The sequence below is a fragment of the Chlamydotis macqueenii genome, chromosome 13, assembly GCF_036417535.1.
Source record: "Chlamydotis macqueenii isolate bChlMac1 chromosome 13, bChlMac1.mat, whole genome shotgun sequence".
Taxonomy (NCBI): Eukaryota; Metazoa; Chordata; class Aves; order Otidiformes; family Otididae; genus Chlamydotis; species Chlamydotis macqueenii.
The window spans coordinates 18,838,413-18,863,369 of NC_141568.1; the positions used below are offsets into that span (position 1 = coordinate 18,838,413).

General features: G+C 34.7%; 1 protein-coding gene across 5 annotated transcripts in view; it reads left to right on the top strand.

Annotated features, from left to right (window-relative positions):
• Nucleotides 1-24,957, top strand: part of RPGRIP1L (RPGRIP1 like) — a 74,757-nt gene that overhangs the window by 3,428 nt on the left and 46,372 nt on the right. For 4 of the 5 annotated variants that reach the window (XM_086757887.1, XM_086757890.1, XM_086757889.1 and 1 more), the window contains exons 2-10: nucleotides 776-867; nucleotides 1,663-1,807; nucleotides 4,126-4,424; nucleotides 6,900-6,999; nucleotides 8,889-9,032; nucleotides 14,729-14,834; nucleotides 17,940-18,086; nucleotides 19,243-19,316; nucleotides 23,310-23,449. In XM_086757887.1, the coding sequence (XP_086614013.1) occupies nucleotides 783-867; nucleotides 1,663-1,807; nucleotides 4,126-4,424; nucleotides 6,900-6,999; nucleotides 8,889-9,032; nucleotides 14,729-14,834; nucleotides 17,940-18,086; nucleotides 19,243-19,316; nucleotides 23,310-23,449 (1,240 nt within the window). In that variant the 5' untranslated portion in view covers nucleotides 776-782. Of the gene's footprint in view, nucleotides 1-775; nucleotides 868-1,662; nucleotides 1,808-4,125; nucleotides 4,425-6,899; nucleotides 7,000-8,846; nucleotides 9,033-14,728; nucleotides 14,835-17,939; nucleotides 18,087-19,242; nucleotides 19,317-23,309; nucleotides 23,450-24,957 lie in introns of those variants that run through there. The other variant, XM_086757891.1, reaches the window with a different exon arrangement.

The following is a 24,957-nucleotide window of genomic DNA, read 5'->3' on the forward strand; positions in this document are numbered from 1 at the left end:
TATCTGCACTGGAAGAGAAGAAAGAAACAGTAGTTGTTAACAAGTATCTTCATATATTACACTGAAACAAATGTAGCACTTTCTCACATTAATACTTTCCTAATGTCACTTTGTCATGTAGCTAAGCTTTCTGTTGCCTGGAGAAAGAAATGTGTTCGGATTTATGAGAATCATTCATAGGAGAGTCTCTATCTTTAGAAAGTAATTTCTCTATGACAATGATTGAAAGAAGACTAAGAGAATGGTAGGCAACACTGAAATGACTTCATAACCCCCAGCACCTCTGTTTCAAAGAGTCCCACTCAAAATGCGGAAGATGGCATTACTCATCTACCAGTTGGTGCCTTAAGCTTTGACCTGTCTTAAAATGAACAAATAAACAATTAAAAAAACAAACAAAAAATTCCTCACAGGTCCCTTTCCCACATGCACTTAGACATATGGCCCTAGCCCAAAGATTGCTGAAGACAACAGAACTGGAACTTTAAAAAGCTAATTCTACATACGTTAAATAAAATTGGACCTATTGCATTACAAAGAAGACATTTTCTGCATGAATTAAAGTTGGCATAATGTTAAACTTGAAAGTTTAGATTGTCCTCTGAGCAATACGATTGAGATAGCATTTGCAGTAATGTATGAGTGTGTCATTTCAGTGCATCTGTCATTACTTTTTCCTTCATTTTATGTGATGTATTGTAGCTCATTCTAGTCTCACAGTTTAAGTTACAGATGGAGAAGAATTTAATTTGATTTTTTTTTTTTTAATCTGTAGATAAGCCATGTCTGTTCCAGCTGATGAAACTGTGGGGGACCTGCCTGTGAGAGATGTAGGTCTAACTCTAGTTGGAAATGGAGGATTACCAGGTTTGTACCGGCTGCTATTTATTCCAGTTACAGACTTTGATCAGTGGTTTCTTTAGTTTCTTTCTAAAAATGTTTCTGACATTCCCACTCACAAAATTAAGTTCAAATACCCTTCAAAATCTGGGTTAAATTCTGAAAGATACTGTGATCCGTTCTGTGTTCATGTTGCTTGGTATAGAAGGGGAGTTGCTGTGAAATGCTAAAAACTGGAAATCTTGAGCTATAATGTTTATCATGACAGAAGAAAAGAGGACTCTTTTGCTGAATTGAGGACCAGGCCAGATCCATTTAACAAAGTGGGAACCAAAAGTGTTATGCAATTCTGATACGTTACTCAGCTACTATTAGAATGGAACTACTGAGCTTAGTCTTGTGTCTGAGTAAATTTATAGAATTACGAGTTCTAATCATTAATCTTTTCAGGCTTCAAGAGATTATATTAACTTTGAAACAGGTTGGAAAGCATCTCTGTGGTAATGATAATCTTTTTTTTTCTTAAAGTAGTATATTTGGCAGTACCTTGTTATTTGCTAAATTATTTCCTTTGTGTTGTCTAGTAGGTAATCAGTTTGCTATATCTTTTGAATTACTTTTTTATCTGTAAGAAGGAGGAGAAAGGAAGTGATTAATATGCCACTAAACATGAAAAAAAAAATCAACAGACTTATACAAGTGTAAAATATCAAATTACATGCAAACGTTATTATTTTTTTTTCAATATTTCAAAATGAGTTAGACTTTGTATTGCATGTTGAATGTATTGAAGGTAATTTAAATTGGTCTTGATTTGGGTAGAATCATCAACTACACAGAGTGCAAAAGGTCGACAAGCTGTATCACGAATCAGTCGAGAGGAGCTGGAAGACAGATTTCTTCGTTTACATGATGAGAACATCTTACTCAAACAGTATGCAAATAAGCAAGAGGATAAAATTAAAAGGTATGGAGTTCAATGTTTTTATTTTAGCTCATAATAATATTTTTGCCCTTTAAAGCATTATCAATAAATTAACAATCATGCTGATTTCTCTCAGGGCACTTTTTGGAATTCATTTTTGCATTGATTTCTGGTTGCCTGTGCGGTATGTGGGATATTTTTTGCGATGAACCATATTAGATCTTCATGTAGAGAGGTGCACCTCCATCCACCCCTTTGGAGCTGGTACCTTGGGTTCATAGCTATGCTGTCTGAGCACAAATATGACAGGTATTCTGCGAACTGAAGAAGAGACTATAGGAGCCTAATTAGTCATTGGGAATTTCATCCTAGAATCAAAATGGCTTGTACAGGGAGATTCTGCCCCTTTTTTCGTCCTTCTCTTTCCTCCAAGGAGGTGACTAGCATCTAGTTAACCCTAAAATATATTTATAGTTATCATCAGCCCTCCTTTATTCAGGGTAATAGACAACTTCATTGAAGAAGTCCCAAGTAGCAGGGGGAGCACAGTACCCCGTCTCCCCAGCCATACACAAGCAACTCTAGGCTTATTATTAAACTCAGTGCTGTGCAAGCAAAGCAGTCCAGACTCAGCAGAACTGTTCATGGTCTCACTGTATTCCAGGAGAGGTAATTAATTCAGAAGCAGTGTGACTTTCTGTTCACATTGTGCTGTGCCTGAGCTAATAAAATCTTGCTGTATCTAAGCCAGCTTCTGGTCAGAGGCTAACCAATTCATGAAAGGACATCTGAAGATACTGCCTGTGTAGATGAGACTATTTAATACTTTTCTGAGGTCCAAAGCATTCTTTCCTTTTGATTCAGTATTTACTGAGTCAAGATCAAATTGACCAGCATGACATAACTTAAATCTTTTCTGTCGGGCTACTATAAAATAGGAAATGGTAGAACAAATGAGTTGTTGGCTTATTCCAAATGGCATTTCCTGTGTTTCTGTTAAATGACTTATCAAATGCACTGATCATCCACTTAGGTAAAACTACACAGGATGTCCAAATTGAAATACCTGAATTAATATTTTAAGACACAGAAAATATAAAATACAGTGTTTGTCTAGATTGCCAGAGTGAAATCTTAACTCCTCAAGCTAAATTTGTTTCCCAGCATCCCTCATGCCAAAACCCTTGTAACTAAAAGTTTGGAAGGAATTTGCAGTAGGAGTACATTGAAAAAAAACTCAAACAAACAAAAACCTGCTTACAGGCAAGTAACATTCTGTGACATCCTAAAGTTATTACGGATTTTTTTTTTGTTTCGCTTTTGTTCTTTTAAGTAGAAACTTCTGTCCACAAGTATACAAAAATAAAACAAGCCCCTTTAAACAAATGAAGTGTTTCTTTATTTTCAGTTTTCTTTCTGGTCCTGCAAAAATAGATTCTCTGTAAACTAGATACAGGTCTTGAAGACGTGCGACCAATTTTGTAAAGTCTTGAACTTGTCTCTCTCATCAAAGCCACCTTTTCTTTTTTTATATGCCAAGTTTTTTCCATTCACTGCTGGGTATGTTTTCTGTTCTTGTATATTACATCACCCCCACGTGCCCTCTCTGCCTTTTGTTCTAGCTTACCAATGTTTATCAAAACTAAAGGAAATCAAAGGTACAACTCTTGAGATGCCGAAAGCAAAATTTGTATCCTTTTAAAGATAGATGAAAACCATACCCTCTGTATCTAATTATATTCTTCAGCTAACCGTTCCTTCTCTGAAGCACATTGGTAATATTTACAAAGAATAAAATTGAGTATGGTAATGAGAACTGTTAAGTCTCTTTTTCTGGAGTACCTTCTTAAATATCTCCACCTCTATATTTTAGCCACTACAAAGCTGAAATATATTTAAATCCTAAAATACTAGAAAAGATATATCATTGGAATGTTGCGTATTATTAGCATTTCTCAATAGCTGAATGCTTTGTCGAATTGTAGCTTTTATAGTTTGCCCCACCGCATCCCAAATCTGTAACTTTACTTAACAGCATACAGAGGTTCCTATATAAGGTCATGCGTTAAAAATTACATTTAAGCAGCATATGGAGTAAATATGTGTCCTCCCTTTACTAACCTTAAATGATAAGCCTTAGGAAACTGTTATTTGTCAGTGCTATAAAGCAGATTGCTGCACAGTGGTTTCAATTATCTTCAAAGAGTTCTTCACAGGCAGTAATAGTTATATCAAAACCTGAAATTTATTATTCAGGTTCTATGCTGAAGTCTTCAGAGTGATTATGTTCCTTTCAACAGAATGCTTTTTGTGCTGACTTTTCACATTCTTTTTCATCTTTTTTTTATTATTTTCCCCAGAATGGCCACCAAGTTAATACGGATTGTTAATGATAAAAAAAGGTCTGAACAGGTTGGTGGCGGCCCCAAGCGGCGGGGTCAGGCTGTGGAGCTGGAAGAAATGATTGAGCATTTGCAAGACAGAGTTCGTGAACTTGAGAAACAAAACGAGAGCCTCCGCAGCAAACTCATTTCAACTAAACAGCAGCTCCAGATTCAAGGCCATAGGCCTTGTCCGTACAGCTATGTTCAACCTCGTATTAACACTGGTCTCAAAAAAGTGAGTGAGGCTGCTGGCGTGCCGGAGCAGGCAAAGAAAGGTATCATCCACTTCTATTAAAAATAGTGGTTTATATAGGTACCACTAATTATTGCTTCACTGTAGCAAGTACATACTCTTTTCTGTTTATCAATGGGCAGTAGTACCTGTAGGCAGAAGAATCATTCTTCACATTTTTTCTTTATTTATAGCCGTTATAATAACTCATTTGCCTTTGAAGTCCTTATTTTGAGAATCCACAGTGGCAGGGATAAAACAAAAAGACAGATTTGAAAATAAAGTAGTTATCAAGCAAGTTTTCTAATAGTTAAAATCATGGGACTTTCCTAATATAAGTTCTCTGCATGTTAAAGGCTTGTAAAAGAACTGTATGAAAAAGTTTAGCGTTATCACAAAGTTTTACATCTGTAGTTTGTTTGCACATGTTTTTCCTTTTTTAATTTCAAGGTTTGTTCTGGTCTCCTAATACATGTGTGCACAACACTGCAGACTTGAAAAATCTATTACGTGTGTGGACTTTCAAAAGCAAATACCACAATGCAGCCATCTTTAATGATGCTTTTTACTGTCAAGACTTACTGCTGAAGGCAGTCTCACTCTCAATCCTTTATTTACAGTACCTACATTTGGAAATCACACTTTAAAACCCTTCTATTTTCATATGAACATTTGTAGAAGTAGTTGTACTCAGTTAACTTGTACACTGTACAGATAATATGTTTTTAAAAAAAGTAAAACAACCAAAACCCAGCCATGTTGGCCCTCATTCAAAACTGAGTCAGCAGGATTGTCTCCTTAACTTCCACAGGCTGTGGATCAGGCTGATGGCCAGTTATATTGTCTTTTTTCTCCATCCCACCCTCCCACCATTCTTTATTTTGCTTACGTTGATTACTCAGGTATATGAAAACAGAAGCAGTTCTCATGTTTTCAGACAGGCAATAAAAAGCAATTGGCTCTACCACTTTGCTGCTTTAATTTGAACATAATGCAAGTTTTGTCATTTTAAATGCACGTACATTTTCACACGTTATATCATGAATTAGGGAGTTTTATTTCCCAAAATCAGTGTTTTGCTTGTTTGTTTTAACAATGCAAAAATAGGGTAGAAATATAATAAATATATTTAGGCTTAGTGCTAGCAGAGAGGAACGGGCAACCTGTTTCAAGGACTAAAGATGGAATGTTGATATGGCATGCTGTGAGGGCATGTGATATGGCATAAGAACAGATCCAGATCAAAGAGGTCCTGTGCAGAGATAGGACTGGGGCCGTGTTGATTGAGGCAGTGGTTGAAGAGAACAGGAGGAAGAAAAATAAAGGAAAAGTTGTCCGCAGAACACCCAGTTCAGATGATAACATTCAGAAATTTCACAGAAGTTCTGGTGTGCCTATCTCCATTCTAAGACCTTGTCCAAACTAGAAGGGATTCTGATAATTTGAGTGCTGTGAATATGCAGTTTCTTGCATGCAGGTGAAGACTATTGTTAAAAATCCAGTAACCAGTGCTCAGAACTTGGACACAGTGGTGTTGTTTTCCAGAAGGCCAGAGAATATTTTCTATAGTATTCATTAGCATAGGGTGTTTCGTGTTTTTTCTCTTGCGTGTTTTCTCATCCTGTCCTTTTGGTTAGGGATGATAAACCTAGCAGTCTGGTGTTGGGTATATGCCTCCTAACTTTAAAGACTGCTGGACTCTTAGATAGCACAATTCCTAATACCTTAAAATTACACTTAAAGACTAAAATTCAAAATACAGAAATTAATCAAGTTAACTCAGCACAAATGCAAAGTAGGTAGGTTTTTTTTTTCAGTCATTTTGTGAACCTGCTGGTAGTGTTGAACCTAAATTACTCTATATTGGGGACTGAAAGATGGCAGCCTTAATACAGTATTTAAAATTTATGCATAGTTTGGTCCCACCTCAAAACTTCAGTAATTTCTTCTTGCTGAAGAAAGAGAAGGAAATTTGGAGAAATCATTGCTTTTGCTCCTGAACTAACAACTCTTCCCTAAGTAATTTCTCACTTTTCTTCTTCACCAGAGGCTTAGTATGCTTCTAAGAACATAAGGAAATTGTTTGCACTACTGCTAAAAATGGTCCTGTAGTTGCTTGTCTAGGTCAATGGTACTTAAGATTTTGTAAAGAAAGTGCAATCGGAGAAAAAGTCATTACAAGACCATGTTCCTGTTTAATAATATTAATATTGTTCTTCTTTGAACACACCATCTCTGTTTTCTGTCTTTAAAAGTAAAATCTGCAAGGAAAAAAATTTCAAGACTCGTTTTTAACACTTCTCTTTAACAGTGCATGCTGTGTTGCCCATAGTTCAAATTTTGTAGCAGCTGTGTTGTAGATACTCTGATTATCTCTTTCCATGTGAATTTGGTGTAATTTTTTTTTTTTTACATCTGTATTGGAGTTATAAGTTTTTGTACTGTATAGAGATTTGTTGTTTTATTAAATACTTTTCTGTTCACCATGACAAAATTTTATCTTTTCTTTTTTTTTCAGGAATGAGATTTCAGGATGTAGAAATTAGATCACCTAACCTTATGCTCCCAAGATGTGGACAGAGTCAACTTGAGGATCCAAGGGGTGAAATAAGGAATTTGTATGATTTTGATATTTCTTAATTTTTGTCATTGTAATTGTTAAAACTTGTGACTTTCTTGAAGGAAAAAAAGTACATTTTTCAGAAGTTTTCACTTCAGGAAATCAGTTGAAATTATTGGATCTGACAACAGTAACACTGGTAACAATGCAGAAGTATTTCATGATAAGTAAAACATAGGATCAGGAATTTAGAATGGAAATTGTAGGCACATATGAATTTGGCAGGAAGCTAGAATTGAACTTCAATGATTAACCTCTCTTTTTGCTAGGATGCAGTGCTGCCTAGCCTACTACTGGACAAAACTGATAAAAGCAGAAAGAATCTTAGCTGCCAAATTATTACCAACATAACTCCTAAAATGTGTGGGATAACCCATGCAAGTGATTACTGTATTGGATGTGTTATGCTGAAGCATTTAAGCTTCATTTCTAAGAGGTGGTCAGCTTTTATGGATGAGCTGCAAAAAGTGGAGTATGGGATAGCAAGGTAAAATTATTTCGATTCACTTCTGCATTTTACAAGTTGGTTGTAGTCCGGTAGCACATTTTAACTGGAATTGAAGCTCAAGGAACTCTTGATAACATCCTTAATGTAGATACTGCATGAGAACAGAGTGGTCTTAGAGAGGGTGGAAAAAAGGTAGGTAACAGCTAATTTAAAGATACTGAGGTCTGATTAGAACGTTATTTTTTATTCCAAAGTATATTGGAACCTATTATGCTTTTTAGACATCTGATTTTCTTAAAGCTACTTTCAATATGTGTGTTTCTTTCAATAATAATTTACCTAAATCAGATTTGTTTACAATATCTGTAAATGCTAAATTTTCAATAAATCAACAAGATAAGTATACAAATATATGAATTAATGTGCAGTTATGTATTTTGTGGTTGAAGTTTTGTAAAAACAAAGATTCAGTGGGATCATAGGAAATAATTTTACAGAAATAGTCTTATAAATGATTTTAATAAATAAGTTTAAATTATTTAACAGTGTTTAAATTGCACTCTTGCTAGCATCCTGACTGAATTTAACTGTTGCTGAACAGTTAGCATTATTTTTAAAAAGTAATTAGCATCATAATAGAATGATGTTACTGGAAAATAAATCTTCAGTAATATTACAGTGATGGGCCTAGAAAGGGTATTTCTCCTCTACCTGTCACTTTTGAAGACTAGGGAAAGAAGAGCTATACATTAAGACTGCCATGATTCTTGGTGTTCACAATAGCTTTTCTCCTAAGACTGATAAAAAACATTGTCTTATAATGCAGAAAACATTCAGATAGCAATTTTTTGAGAGATTTCAGTTCTCACAAAGGTGGAAAAAGTAACCACAGTTGCTCAGAATGGTGCACTTGGGTGCAAAAGCAAACACATGGCCAAAAAACTCAAGCTACTTTCAAGTCTATGATAGGTGTATCAAGTAATGAAGAACTGTAGCTTATGCATCAAAAGCTTTAGAGTTGAAAAATTGTAGATAAATTGTTGCTTATTCTTATTAAAAAAAAACTTATTGGAAAAGATATCTGAGACTTTATTGTGAAGAAAATCAAAATCACAAAGTTGTGGCCTACTAAAAATATTTGGACTCTGATCTCTATAGGTTTTTGCCTTTCTTTTTTTAATTGCATTTACTGGATAAATTCCACTGTTAAAGACACTTCATCTGATTTTTTTGCATAAAGTTACCTAACTCAGAGTAAAAGCTTAAAAATTGCTGTCACTGCTCCATCCATTGAAGATCTCATATTCTTTTGATAGCTAGGAATACAAATTCTGCTGAACACTTTAAAAATGTTTGCTCTTTTGAGTATTCATTTAATTTTTTTTTTTTTTTATTAGATACTTACTTGAATTTGGAATGTAAGATGCTTGTACTTGCAGGGAGACGGTGATTGAGTCCCAAAGAGAACGCATTGAGGAACTAGAACACGCCAGGGAGATACTTATGAGTCAGCTAAGAAGAAAAGGAAAGGAAGTTGAAGAATCTGTCCTACGGATGAAAGAGCAAGAAACAGCAAGCCAAAGGTATTGTGAAAAATGGGAATCTCCATGGTGGAAGCATTAGAAGAGCTATGTCATCATGTTTATATATAGCTGTGAAAACTACTTGTTCTGCTAAGAAATATGTACTTTATTAATTTTCTCTCCTTGTAGTGAAACTAAGTCATAAAATGTTTTATCAACTAGCTATGGATAATTCTAAGCAAGGAGATTGTTATGATAATAGGTTATTAGGTTTTTTCACAAATAAACAAAGAAGTTCATAATTACCATTTTAGAGTATTCATTTCCAGCTGATTCAGATTCAATTGAAGTTCAACTCATTAAATTTTAATAATCTATTTTTTTTTCAATATAGTTCTTAGAAAATTGTAGATATAGGTTTGTAGTGAATAATTTAATGTTCATTAATAGTCACTTATAATTTGGAGTCTACAAATAGTTGAAAAATAATGGCCTCATAAGGGTAAATTAGCAAATTTTTGAAGGAGTATGATATAGCTGTGCAGTGATACAAAGCCAGACAGACATGCTTGCAGAATGTGTTTCACAGTAAAGCCTCTATTAGTTTCTCTCTTTTCTTTCTCTTTTTTCTTTCACTTTTGAAAAAATACAAGCAAAATTATATAACTTTGCATGTATTTTCCCTTTTTTGACTGTTTCAGTTTCAGCCTGTTTCTTTTAATCCTGTTAAGGATCTAATATGGCACGATCCTGATTCCTTACTCATTTGATTTCGAGTTCTACTTGGATGAGAAGTACGCGGTCAGTTCTTTTAACTGCTTTTCAAGAGAGGGACCCCGTTATTACGTGTGAGCATTCTTTCGTGCATCAGTGACGCTACGTAAATAATACATCATAGTATTTGCTATTAAATTATTCACCAAGTCATAAGTCTTCCCTATTCAGAATTTCCTTTATATAGTTTAAATAGGTTAAGGAAGTTATCATAAATAATTTCTCAGTCTATGCCGATGGTGAATTAGAAAATATTTAGAAGATTTTTTTCATTATTTGAAAATAATCTGATACAAATCTCAAAAAACTTCTGTACTTCTGTACTACTATAATTACAGACACCTATACATATTATCTTTAGGAGATTTTTATTAGCTTGCTTTCTTGGAAGTCTTGCAACTACTGTCTAGAACAGTCAGTATTAGTTGTTTGATTACATAAATAGATGTAGAGCTTCTATGTAATTCTTATTTTTAATCTTCGCGTCAGCAGAGAAGAAACTGTCAATACTGGAATACTGGAGGAAAAATTGGAAATTTAAGTGACTGATAAGGTCATCTTATTTCATCTTTGTTGCTTATGTCTTTTTGAATTTTGGTACAATTGACAGCTTTTTCTTGTGTTTTGTAAAATACGTTTGGCTGTCATCTAGTTATGTTACTACCCAAAGACAGTTAATTTGTTCAAATCATTTAGGAACTCTATGATGCCAAAAGGACATAATAAATATACTTCCACCAGTCTTCATGTTGTATTACCATTTGATCTCAGCCTGGTGCTAACAAAACTAGGATACTTTCAACCTTTAGGAGAACATTCCTTGTTCTGCTACATGATCAAGAAATTCTTGGGATTGACATAACTGTAGTTTCCAAGTAGTGAAGAGGCCACAGTTAATAACCATTTACCCATCAGCAGTAAGGGAGGGAGATACTAGTTGTCCTGAGTCCTACACCCACAAGAAATCCAGTAATATTTTAAAGTACCTTTGCAGCTTCACTGCAGTTTCTGTATAACAGCTCAAGAGCTACATAATGGAGCTGAGTTAATATGCAGTGTACTCCTTGAGATTATCATTGTAACATGGCTGCAGTTGGAGGTTGTTTGGGGACTGTTTCAGGGATCTGTAATTGTGACTTAATTCTGACTTAAAGGAGAAACTTGGCCTGTGGATTGTTAGACTCACTACATTTTCTTATGTGCAAAACTTAACTGCATTTAGTTTGACTAATTTTTTAAAATTTTACATGTTTTTAATTTAAAGATGGACAAAACCATAATAACCTCATGGTGCGATGGCTATGATGCGCAGTGTGCAAGTTAAAACATTACATCTAAACAATCACATTTTGCAAGCAGCTGTCTTCAAATACCTTAATTGCTCGTGGTACTTTCCAAAAACATTTTTAAAGACATTGCAAAATGCATTTGTGAAACAGGTATTTGGTATTTACACATTTGTGGGAATTTTTGTGTTTTGGTTGGTTGGTTTTTTAATGAAAAAGCTTCTTTGCCAGTCAATTTTTAATTCCTTTGGTATTTTTTTGTTGCAACATGACTTTGCAATTAGACATTAAATGTTTGGATTTTTGGAGAGGAGTATCATATATGACACACTCATGACTACTGTGTTTGCATTATAGCATTGCAGACCTAGATTAAAATGTGGAACATGTCACAGTGTTAGTCACAATCCGTTATCTAAAGGGTTTTGAGAGACTACAGCATGTATAAATTATGTCTGCTGTATTAAAAAAAAAAACCTTATATTTGTATTTCGGTATCTGATTTTTCATATTTAACTAGTTTCCCTAAAGATCATGACTTTTTTTCATTTTTAGATAGATCTTTAGCCAGAAAAACAAATATGGAATTTTATATTGGTATTTAAAAAGTCATAATAACCTAGATGCTAAAGCTATTGATGCAATGTTAATGTTTTGCTTATTGCACATACGGTATCAATTACAACATAAAGGTGCTACTAGAAGGTAAACATTGTTAAGGCTTTTGTCCCCTTTACATTTTACTTCCTGTAAGGAATAAGAGGTAAAGGAAAGAACATAATGTATATCGACATATAATCCTCTTAGATCCTAGGCATTGTAAAATTAGGAGAGTATTGCACATTGATGTTCTATTCTTTACTTCTCTGCTTGGGAGGCTATGAAGATATCTTGGCCATTGATGCATTTGTGATTGAGAACTATTAGGATAGACACCTTTTGTTTTGTCGTAGTTCAGCCCTGATCAGGACCACGACATGTTTATTTTGCCAGATAGAGGGTAAGTGATCCTGAGAAGTATGGTGGTGATATTTTTCTACTTGCTTGTTTTTCTTGTTCTGAATGTGGATAGGAAAACTCTGTGAGTCACTGGTCCAGTTGAAACAATAGTCAGGACTCTCGAAGGGTAGTCTCAGTATTGTATCCGTGTACTGCTCATATGGAAGACAAGATGCAAGGGATGTGGTTTAATTAGACCTCATTTTTATTAGCTTAGCCATCTGGGATTTACTGGCATAAATTTGTACAGTGCAGGTCAAGATCCTTTCTTTAATCATTTCCTTCTGGAGCAGGCCGCTATCAGTCCCCCATTCCCACACAGCTGGTCCCCAGCCTGTTATTGGGTCCCCACTCTGTATGCTTTTAATCCAAATGATAAGAGGTCTGGAAAAGAGATTGTCTCTTTGGTGTACTTCAGACATTAACCCCAAACATAATTCTTAGTTTTTTAAAGAGTCACTTTCTCCTAAATTCATTTCCAGTTTCAGACTTTTTAATCTAGCTTTAAGATGAGGTTTAGAGTGGAAGTATAGAGTTCATGTTCCTTACATCTGCGCTTGTGGCAGAAGGTGTGATGGAGCTAAATCAGTAAATCAGTATGCCCGTTAATTCAGGTTACTGCCTCAAAAGGGATATTAGTTCCTTTTCTTTTTCTAACTTCTGCTCCAGATCTACCTCCATGTCTTCAGGTTCTGTGGCAGAACTTTTGGATTTTTGACAATAGAGAAAATACTGAATGAGCTATCTTAGTACAGCTTTATTCTTATACATTATTTTGTTATTCTTTGAGCAAATATTATCTATATAAGTGAAAGGTAGCATTGACTTTAATATCAAATCTGTATATAAACCCTATTTTAAAGTTATATCAGAATACCTGGGCAGATGTTGTGCAAGCAGAATGCATCAACTACCTGGGAGGGAGAAAGCTGTGTAGATAATAAATTTCTTTCTAGTCTACTGTTTTTTGACTTCATTTATAGAAAAAAGAATCTTCCCAACAGAATCTTCCTCAATTAACTTTACCTTGCCCACGAAAGCTGAAATTATTTTGTTCTTCAACAGCAAGCTCCTTGTCATGTAACTAGATGCATTGGAAATTTCTTAGACATACTTTATTTAAATAAGAAATAAAATATTGTAGAAGTACTGTAGAGAAATAATTTTGTTGCTCTGGCCCATAATGAGAGCTGAGATTGTGATCGATGTAATGCACTCAGAAGAAATTAATGGCACAAGCTTTCTGTACCTAGAAGCTTCATGAGATAAATACTCTTATAATTGTAAGAATGGAAATGATCCCAATAAAAAGTAATTTTTCACTTCTGAATTTGAATAATTTACTTCATTATATCAGTACCCCAAATCTGTTTAAATCAAATCCTGTTTCATTTACTGCTGAAAAAATAGTTAATGTTGATTGTCAGGAGCCATGGGGTTTACATCTGTACATCATAAATTTCACTATCATCTGCTCCTTTTTCTACTTGAAAAGAAAAAAAGAAGGGAAAAAAAGTCTCCTGCTTAAAAAAGAAGGGGAAAAAAAAAGAAAAAGAAAAAGCCTTTGAAGGCATCAGGGCCTTTTGTTTGATGTGTGGAACAAGATTAATAAAAACGTGCCACTACATTAGCTTTTAAATAGCTAGCATGAGACAGTGCTGCTGTCTATACTCACCACGACTTTAATTTGTGTAGATAACATGTTTTAGACACATGATAGTTTTAGCATTGTGTTAGGGCTGTTTCTTGTGGAAGATCTCAGTTTTGTGAGTGTGTTTATCTTCTGTGTAAGGACAATTAACTGGGCAATGCCAAAACACAGTAGGCTTTGATATTTTACAGAATAAAAGGTAAGTATTTCGTGTACTCAGCTGTTTTACAGATGTGTAAGCTTTGTAGTCCATTTTCTTGCTCCAGCATGGCATTGTGACAATTCCTTCAATATGTCTAAAATAGATAAATATTGGAAGATAAATTACCTTTTCAAATGCTAAAGATTTATTCGGATTTTATAATATTTTGTATTAATACAAATCAGAATTGGTTTCCCTTCCCATACTTGAAGAAGCTGTGAAAATAATGGGGTTTCATTTCACTGCTTGAAGTAAGGGAAAACATCAGAAATAAATATTTATTTTAATATTGAATTATTTTAAACATCCTTTCTATTACACAGTACATTCTCAAATTAATCTTAGAATTGTAGCAACATAGAGCATCTACATGGATATTAAGTGATTTTTGTGCAGTTAAGACACTTGCAGCTTGTTTGAATGGCAGTCTTAAGGTGCTATAGGATAAATTGCTCATCACCTTTTCTTAACAGTATTTGACAGGTTTAGACTCTAAGAGGAAACTCTGTTAAACGTTAGTCTAGTGGCATCAAGTACTTTGGCGGGTAGGTATAGGATTGTTTTCTCTTCCTGTCATATATAGTTTGATACAATAAACAAAGATGTATATGTACTGATTGAAGCTGCTATGTCATCATGTGGTAGAATGGTTGGTTACCTAAATTCTGTAATGTAGATTATAGAAGAAGAAATTAATTCGGGTATTACACATTAAATCTTCTCCTAAATGTGTTGTAGAAAGCTGATTTGCAATGGTTTTCAACTTTTTAAGATAAAAAGAATAATATTATTCATTTTATACCTTTAAGCTGATGATGCATTTCTTTTTAATACGATTTTGAAGGTTAAACATTCGGGACAATGTGGAAATGATCAAGGTCCGTAAAGAGCTGGTTGAGAAAAGCAATGCTCTTTCAGCAATGGAAGGAAAATTTCTCCAGCTTCAAGAGGTAATTGCAATTTGGTCAGTAACATTCCTTTACTCTTGTCACAATAAGCTTGTGTAAATGGAAAATAAATGTACACAGATCTTGAGTCTGAGTCAATGCTGAGTACATGAAAATGAACCACATAATAAACTGCACTCAAGCTACTCCAAATGTGTACAGTTTTTTAGTCTTAAAATTATATTTTTTTCAGAAGATTCTAGCAGGTCTTGAAGATTTTATCTGCAAAGCCATTGCAGGCAGATTGTGGAAAACGAACTGAGTTGTCTGGCTATGTAAAGAGATTCCTGATCACTTAAAAAGAGGGCTTTGACTTAAATGTACTGATTTATTAAAGATCACTTTATCAGTCTTTGATAAAGTTGGTGAGGTTTGGCTGTGTAGAGTTCTGACATTAGGACTTAACTTCTGTTCGTAAGTGCATGGAAATAATTTTGGAGGACTACTGTAAGTAATAGATTTTCTTTATAAAAAGAGCAGTTTTATGAAAATACCACCAGAACGTGCAGCGGCGTGGTAGACTCCATATAGGTTTTTGTCACAGAGCATTTTTCTGCATCTTCCCATATGTATTTGGAGAACCACGTGTATACACACAGTGGTAGTATGATAACAGCTTACAAACAGGAGAGTTCCTGCGAGTAGGAATCCTACATGCAATAGAGCTTTATAAAGTATCCTAGTCTTATGAGGTGAAAGCACCACATAACCTTGTAAGCTCTTACTGCTGCCTGCTTCTTGTTATTTTAGCTTGCTAAATAACACTTGTACCATTAGATTTTTGTTCCATTCCTTTTTTTCGTATTTTTCTGCTTCTGTATTTTATTTTGCTTCCTCTCCCACCTCAGTGGAATACCCATATCTTCTCTGTCAAAGCAGCTCTCCTGTTAGGAGCTCAAATCTGATTTTTCACAGGGTGAACTATGTAGAAGGTAAATTCCAAGGGAGAGAGGTTTCACATAGATTTTTGTGTTTTTAAGTAGAAAGCAATAAATAATCTGTACCATTTAAAATCATATGCGACTTTTTGGTAATTTGCAGCAAACATCAAGTACTTGTGCCACTTTCTCAGCAACAGCTGAATAGAAACACATCCCTAGGATTCAAAGTGGTATTTGAAGACATTGTTTCTAATATTCATGGTAAAAGCGGCATTTTTGAAAAGGAAGAGTATGTTTTCAGTCTCTCCCCCTTTTTTTTTTTTTTTTTTTTTTACAGGATGATAGATACAATGATTTTCCCATTTCCCATCACTTGAATGTTTGAAATGTGTCTACTAAATGTGAAGAACTGTAAAATCCAAAATTTCTGGTTTAGAAGTCACATAATGTACTTATCAACAGAGCCAGTTTTTACTATTTTTGATGTTTATTGTGATGATTTTTATGACTATTGAGTTCATTATCATTTACTTTCAGCTTCTACCAGTTGAAACCCATACAATTCTTCCATGTTCATCTTTGAACTTGAGTCAGCCCAAAATGTGAAACAACACAATAAGAGCCTGTAATCCTGCTCTATCTGTGATATTGAAATTGAGCTTGCTGCCAAACTTTTACAGGACAGTTTTGTTGATAAATAGTTTTAATATAGCCAGTTGAATGAAGGAATTGTGCAATCTGCTTAGAAGAACAAAGGACCCTGAAACTGTTTAGATTATATATTTGATCCCTTTGGTATATTTATTTGCTTTAATTACAGACTGAACATATACTAACCTGTGCAGCTACAACTGAAAATGCTGTAGAGAGTTAATTCTCTTGAACAGTCAGTACAACAACTTCATAACTGAGAGCAGTTTATATTCAATTCTGCAGTATTTCTAGGAGGTATATATGCATTTTCTTTAAAAGAGTTATTTCTAATTGACAACAATATGAACACATTTCCAAAAAAAAATAAAATTCCAGACTAGAGATATTAAACTAAAATTATCAGCCCAAGAAGAGCTGCAATAAGGCCTCCCTGGAGCCTTCTCTTCTCCAGGCTGAACAACCCCAAGACTCTCAGACTTTCTTCACAAGAGAGGTGTTCCAGCCCTCTGATCATTTTTGTGGCACTCTTAGGGACTCGCTCCAGTGGGTCCATGTCTCTCGTGTACTGAAGGCTCCAGAGCTGGATGTAGTATTCCTCATGGAGTCTCACCAGCACAGAATCACCTCCCTCAACGTACTGGCCATGCTGCTTTTGATGCAGCCCAGGATTCAGTTGGCCTTCTGGGCTGTGAGCACATGTTGTGTTGGCTCACGTCTAACTTTTCGTGCACCAGTACCCCCAGGTCCTTCTCCTCAGAGCTGCTCTCAATCCCTTCATCCTCCAGCCTGTATTGATACCAGAGGTTGCCCTGACCCAGGTGCAGGACCTTGCACTTGGCCTGGTTGAACTTCATGAGTTTCACATAAGCCCATCTCTCCAGCCTGTCAAGGATGGCATCCCGCTCTCCATCTTGCTGACAAAGATGTTAAACAACACTGGTCCCAGTACTGACCCCTGAGGAACACCACTTGTCACTCACTGATCTCCACATGTTCTGGAAATAGAGCTTTTCTCAGCATCCTGCATTTTAATATTATAATTGGTTAAATGTGCCTTAATATAATCCACTAAATTAAATTAAATTGTAAAAGAAATCATAAGTCCCTTGTTAATTTACTGCTAGCAGGGAAATAGAACTGAGTGCATTGAGATTATGAAACAATTATATATCTACAATTAAGGGTTAACAGAGCTGTGGCAAGTTCTGTGATTAACATAACTGTGGTCAACATTCATTTTTGCTTGCTACTGTACTGGTTTTGGTCAGTATGTCTAACCGCTGTAACCACGGTGAAATCTTTTAATTGCTTAACAGATGTATTTCTTGGTCGTTTTCATCATGACTGAACTGAGGGCTTAATGTTCATGAGAGCGAAAAGAATGCCACCTTCTTCTGGCCACGCATAATGAAACGTTGCTTTCAGTTACTTAGTTCAAGAGTGTCTCCTGTTGACCACATTGAGAATATCTGTTAAATACTACCATGAGAGACCACTGTTTGAATATGCAGAGTGTTATAACATGGTACTAAGTGTGAATTATTTTGGTTTTTTCCTTCCTTCCTTTTCATAGAACCAAAGGAACTTGAAGACTGTCCATGATGCTTTAATAGCAAAAGGTGATGAACTGAATCTACAGCTTAAAGAGGAGCGATTAAAGTGCCTCCATCTTGAAAAAGAATTGCAATCAGTGACTATTTCAAACCGAAGGACAGAGGAGGTGAGACTGTGTTCAAGAGAGCTAGAATCTGCTTTAGGTAATACACATAGATAAGGGAAAAGTTAACGATGGGATACCTTTTAATTGCAGAGATGTGAATAGACCTGTCATACTACTGGGTCAGTCTTGTGTTTATATAATTTTATCCCATTAAAAAGAGGAACCTGTGGCTGCTGCTTGCATTTCATAGAATCACAAACCATACCTGGTCTCTATGCTACATAATCACCGCACCAGTGTTTGGACAATATCTAAGGTGAAAGCATAGGATTTCCTGTCAGTTCTGATACTAAAGAAGTGGTTTTTTAACCAGGAAAAAAATCATAAGACTTGATATATTCATCACATATTGCTAGTTTTTTTAGTATTATTTCAACATGATTTAGTCACAGTACAGTGTAGTATTACATCTTACTCAGTAGTTCAAATCAGTCACTTGCATTTCTTTGTCTAGTGGCTCACAGAGAGAGGTGTCATCACTAACAGTCACCCACATATAGGCTAAATATCGAGTGTTTTATTTCTCATTCCCCTCAACGTATGAGGGGTAAGAGTCTCCAAACTTATTTTTCTTACATTTTGTAGCCTCTTAATTTTACCACCTGGTTTACCTGTTTTGAATGTATTTTACATTAACCAAGTTTACCAAGTTACCTCATAGATATTTTCTCCAAACCTTTAAACTGTTGTAATGCATGTAGGGTGTATCTTCTGAGTTAGAGCATCTCCAGGTTAAACCATATCCTGCTTTAGTGACTCTTTTGGAAGCAAGGACTTGTTTTTTCTGTAAGGTCAATAAAAAAATATTTACTGTGCAGGAGCCATTAACTAGCTAATACTAATACCAAAACAGAAATAAAAAATTTTAATGCTATAGTTTTTGGGGTTTTTTTTGCATAAGATCGAATGCAATTAGATACTGTTGTTCAACTGTGACATGTTGGTCTCAGTTCCATGTAAGCAACACAAGAAAGTCCAAATGTAAACCCATGTGGTGAAAAAAAGTGTTATTTTGAAGCTTCTAAGAGGCTATTGTATAAATACATCAAATAAAAGCCTGACAGTGCCTACAAATTATTAACTAATTGTCTTTATGTGTTCCTTGTAATTTCTTTTTGTGCAGTGCATTGCTTGAAACCTCCTTCCTCATTTTTAGTTACAGGAAAGAATAAATGATCTGGAAAAAGAGAAGGAACTCGTGAAGGAAAACTATGATAAGCTGTATAACAGGTGAGTTAATGGTTTCTGTATATAAAAACCTTGATTGCTGTCTTGTTTAATAGATCTTCATGTACTGTGTGCTTGAGTGTGCACATGCATATTGTGTGTTTGTGCACACATGTAAATATATTCATGCTGCAGTTCCTCATATCAGTAAGTGCGTAGGGAAACTTTCATGTTTTGTCTGTATTTCATCCATTCTGTTGAAATGGAGCAGCTCACATACTACTTTGAATACTCTCAAAATAGTAGATTAATTTTAAAAAATAATGTAATTTAAAATAAGTAGAAATAACTTTATTTTGAACATCAATGCGAAAAGTTCTTATTTGAAGTTCTAATTATTTTTTTCAGAGTTATTGCTGAAAGAAGAATGCACCTAGGTAGACATAGATTCCTTTGGGTTTATTTTATTTTATTTGGGGAAAAGGCATGTTTGAACTTTTTGCATAAGTTCTTCCAGCACTTCTCAGTGCACTTACATAAAGTCTGGTATTTAAAAGCTTCTCTGATGTTTATTTTTAAGGGTTGGTTTGTTTGTTTTGGTAATAGCTACCACTTCAGTTGTACTGATTCTGCTTGAAGTTTTTGCGTAGGCTCATCTAAGTTTTTACAAAGGTTCCTATACATAATAAGTTGTATAAATTGTGTCAGCAGTGCTTACAATGAAAATGAAAATACATTACCAGATATGATTCAGAAGTTCTCTGGTTCAGAAAAGAAGGAACTATAGTCAATTGCTACAAGCATGTTAAGGGAAAAAAAATGACCTGCAAATGAACTTTTCCTTTGTTGTGAAACCAGCTGGTCTTTTACACTGAAAAGGGTTAGAAAATAAGACAGATTTCCTAGAGTGAATAATTGCTTCAAAGTAGGTAAAATGCTTGAAGTCTTTTCTCATATCAAAATGATTTCTCCCCTTAAAATTTGCTTGGTTTGTCAGTGTGATGTCTGTCAAAAAAATACTACTGACTGAAGACATATAACATATCAATTTAAGTGATATCAAACGTTGTTTACGGTGTTCTTACAATATTTGTTATACTTGTTGTACTTTATACATTGACATCTAAAATTATAGTAGTTTAAAAAACTCTGATTACAAATAGCTTAAACTTTTTTTTTTTTTTACGTATCAGATGTAACAGTTGTGTAATCACAAGATTGAGAGTTTTATATAGGGGCCGTTCGTCAATTGTCTCTTGCTTAAGTTAATGGTTGTAGATTCCTCCAAAGTGATCATGTTGTAAGTGCTTCTGATGATGATTTCTTTTCCTTTTCTATCGTTATGCAGAGAAATAACTTTTACTGACAAATCAACTTAAAATCTTGGCTTGACGTTTTCTGTTCTGTTTAAGTCATAGTAGGATAGCTTAAAAAGATGTTTAACTAGATACATTTTAAATATGGTTCTCTCATAACTCACTAATCTACAATATGACTTTTCTTTTACCTAAATGATGTCTTTTTGTATACTCCCATTTAAACTTTGATTCGTGTTTCATCATTCCGTGTTATTTTTTCTGTTGACCATTTGAACAATGCAACTTTACTACAGCTTGCCTGTTGCTAACAGTGGATAGGCCAGTGTCCACAGGTGCTAGATAATTAATAAATATTTATTTCTTTTTTTAATTGGAGGAGAAGAGGCATAAACTCATTCTTTGCTAATGTTATTTTTTTGGAAATTCATTTGAAGTTGGAAATTTTGCCAAAGCCAGGACTGCACAACTGGATCTGAAGAGTTTACAGAGAACAAGTATGAATTTGTCAGTTGACTCATTATTTAGTCAGCATCCAAGAAAACAAATCATTTGAATGAAAGGTTTGGAGGAATTGTTTTTGTATGACCTTGTAATGCCAATCTAGCAATGCTTGAACTCCCTCCAAAGGAAAAAGTGCCAGATGCGGTTGACCGTTTATAGTTACCCAAATGGCTCCAACTCTAGGGAAATACAGTAAATGTGAAAGAACTTCCACATGAATTCAAGTAAAAGTAATCTTATAATTCAAAGGAAGAAAGCATCAGAAGTGGACTCAATTCAAACTGACATAAACATTAGCATTATATAGGCTTGGATAAAACCTGTCTTCTAAATTGTTCTCAATTTAAACATTTAAATTCTGAATTACTGAATATTCTGATTCGTAGTAACTGTTAATGATTTTTTTCTGACAGCATAGTCTTTTAAAAAACTGAAATAGTGTGTAGCTATATCTTTATGTGATGTAACTGTACCTAAAGATAACAAATGCACATGTAACTAGATATCATAGTCATTAAAACTTGAAAACATTTTCAGAAGTGTGGAAACTAAGGGTATTTGATATCTTTTCTTGCTAAGATTTGGTTTTTTCCTTATGGGAACAATCAAACTTCAAAGAGTGGTAAGTCTTGGCAATTACAGAACACACTGTGCCTCTTCTGTACCTGTGTGGTACTATGGAAATGATTGTGGGTTCACTGCATTATATTTGCTGCATATTATCTTCAAAATTATAGCAGAGTGAAGCATATATTACTGTAGGGCTTAGAAGCATTGCTTAAATTCATGCATGCTATAAAAGACACTATCACACTATAAGATGGTATGTGCCTAGAGAACTGTATAAATAGGTGAGATGGGTATACTGTGAGATAAAGACAAAATACAGAGAGATAGAACTGTTTTTGTGAAGGTCACAAATCAAGAATATACACTCTTGCCATATACTTTAGAGTCTACAGTCCATGTTGTAATATTTTTTTCTTTAATCTTAAGGTCATTCTTCAAATAATCTAGAGATAAATGCACTTTTATATACTCTGAACCACTTTATGTAGTCATAGCCGTCAAAACAGGCAGTTCTCTTTCAGCTGGCACGTACAGTCTGCAAAGCTATGTGGGCTGTCCCTTCTGCGATATTTCATCCTTCTCCTCTGTTTTTCTCGTTGAGCCTTTTGTTACATAGATCTCTAGGAGAGATAGACTGATAAATAGATACGAGAAGATTTTTTTTTTTTTAATACACTTATATGTGTAAAAGATAAGCTTCACCAAAGTGAAGAGTTGAGGAACTAACTCTTTTGTTTTAAAAAACCCTACAATTTCTGATTTTTCAAACAATACTAAGGTGAATAAACTGGTTTATGATTGGTTAAGATGAAGGACTTTTTTTCCAGTCCATAAGAATGCAAATATTGAATAATAGTAATATGAAGACGATCGTCATCACTGTCTATGAAAGCACATTGAATTGCCTTGTCTTTTTTCCTACTGGGAATTATACTGTAAATTATATAATGTCCTTAATTTTGTTTCAATCAGAGTTACACATTTTGTTGTGGTGTCAGCAGTTCTGATTCTGTGTCCATGCAATCCTTATTGCACATAGATTGGCAGTTTACAAGTAAATAATGTGTTACAGGCAAAATGGTTAGTCTAATTTCTTTGCCCACCTCTGTTTTTTATTTCTTAAAGTAGGAGAAAGATTACTTTATATGTGCTTCTTAATCAGTATCAGAATTGTTGTTTTACAATATGAGAAAACTGTTGTCGCTTTGTGGTCAACGTTTCTTTGAAAGGGCAACTGACTTTAGGCTCTGCATGTTTCACAGATTTAAAAGAAATCAGGTGGGTGATCCCAGCTCTCTGCATTAAGAGGTTTTGTATGCGGCAAGAATGGTTTTGTCAGTTGCTGAGGCTTGGAGTTGTGGATTACTCTGGGATATGTATCTGAATTCCTTTTCTAGTCCCACAAATGTTGCATGCTGCCAACTTTTCTGACTTTGGAGCTCTAAATTAAGGCCAGTTCTTTTGCTCACCCCACAAACTCTTTCATGTTTTCTAACCGCAGCCTGAGAAAGGCGCCTTGGTTTCAACAGCAGCAGACCAGCATATGTTTACTTAATTCCTAAGACATGATGACAGTGGTCTCTGTGCCACTAAAAGCTTTTTTCTTTATTATTTTCTGTTGAAGCTTATTTCTAAAAGTTTTTACATGCCACATGTTTTATTGCAGTGTCTTCAGTATGACCCATGAACAGCAATGGAAATTAAAGGAACAGCAACTGAAACTGCAAATTGCTAAACTAGAGACAGCTATCGAATCTGATTTAGCAGACAAAAATGAAATCCTTGACAAGATCAAAGTAGAAAGAGGTATTTATGAAATTTATTTATGAAATAACTATCATTTTCTCATGATGTGAGATTATCCTGTGTTGGAGTTCAGGTATAGTGCTCAGGAAAGTGTAGTTTCTGTGATTTCAGAGCTGCCTTTTAAGTGTACATTTGAAGAATATGCTGAAGTTATGACTAGCTACTAAGTACTAAAATTGACCCAGTACAGGTTATCTGCTGAATGAGGATTGTGTAACTCTAGCTGCATCATTCTTCATCTGTTGGGTTAATATTTACTCTTTGTTTCTCCTCTACATTTAAAATTCTTACAGAAAAGAGGATGATATGATAGTCCCTCTCAAGTTATAAACCACTATTCTAGTTTTATTTACTGTACAAAGTTACATGAAGCCTCTATAGGCCCTTGAAGATGATTAATTGTCTTTCAACTTTGTGAATTCAGAATTTTATTTGTATTTGCAATATAGACTTATTTTTATTTACAGCTATGTATATTTACAATAATACAGTTTCATTCCAATCTACTGAACAGATTATTTCCTATCTGTTTTTCCATGCTGTAGGATATCTTCTCAGTGAGTCTTTAAGACTTTGGAATCTTTTATTTTCTTGTCTCGTTACTGTGATATACTGTGGCAACGTAAAGTTTACAAAGCAAGAGCACAGGCAGGAAATTAACTAAATATTTTTAGAGTTGATTCTTCAAATATGTATTTTTAAAAGGTGTATTTCTGTGAACAGTCTAATGGAAGGAAGTGGGCCAACTTGTTGTGAATAATTCTGCCTATGATTATGGCTTAAGTTCAGCACGTGCTTACCATTAAGATTCTGAGTAGCCTTACAGACTTCGAATACCAGATTAAATATTTAAACGTTTTAGTTGACCACAGCAAGTGTTTGCAAAATTGGCCTTAAGTGATGCTAAAATAAATAAAATGCCTTAAGCTGCAATAAGATGAAGTTATGACCTATTGACAGTTAGAGTTGTTAATTATAGCTGGATTATGCAATGCAAAATCTAAAGTGATATTAAGAGCATGAAAATGTTATACTATTACTTGGTTAAGTTGAATGTAGAAAATCAGGCAACACCTTCCATCTTGTCTCCTTCCTCTGGGCATCATGTTTAAGTGGCAAGTCTTTACCACTCCTTCCCCAGACTGACATTTGTTTGTTATTGTACTCGTTTGGCTTGTTGTACTCTTAGACTGGATCAGCAGGTTACTACACGTTCCATTTCTGTTGAATTGGAATTGCTGCCACTTGAGTAGATGTTGTAATACCCTTCAAGGCCTATGTATCTAGGATTTGGTTACAGCTTCTTGTCTTTGACAAAACATGGGCAGTATAAGTTTCTTCAGTCACGTATTTCAGAGTACCTACCTTTGCACTTAGCTTTTTTTAAGGTCAGCAGAAGAACTGAAGCACTGTTTGTCTTAACCTACTGCCTGGAACTAGTGTAGAAATAGTGCCTTGTCTACCCTTTGTAGTTTGGCATGTGAATGTTTTTTCAAAACTTCTTTTCC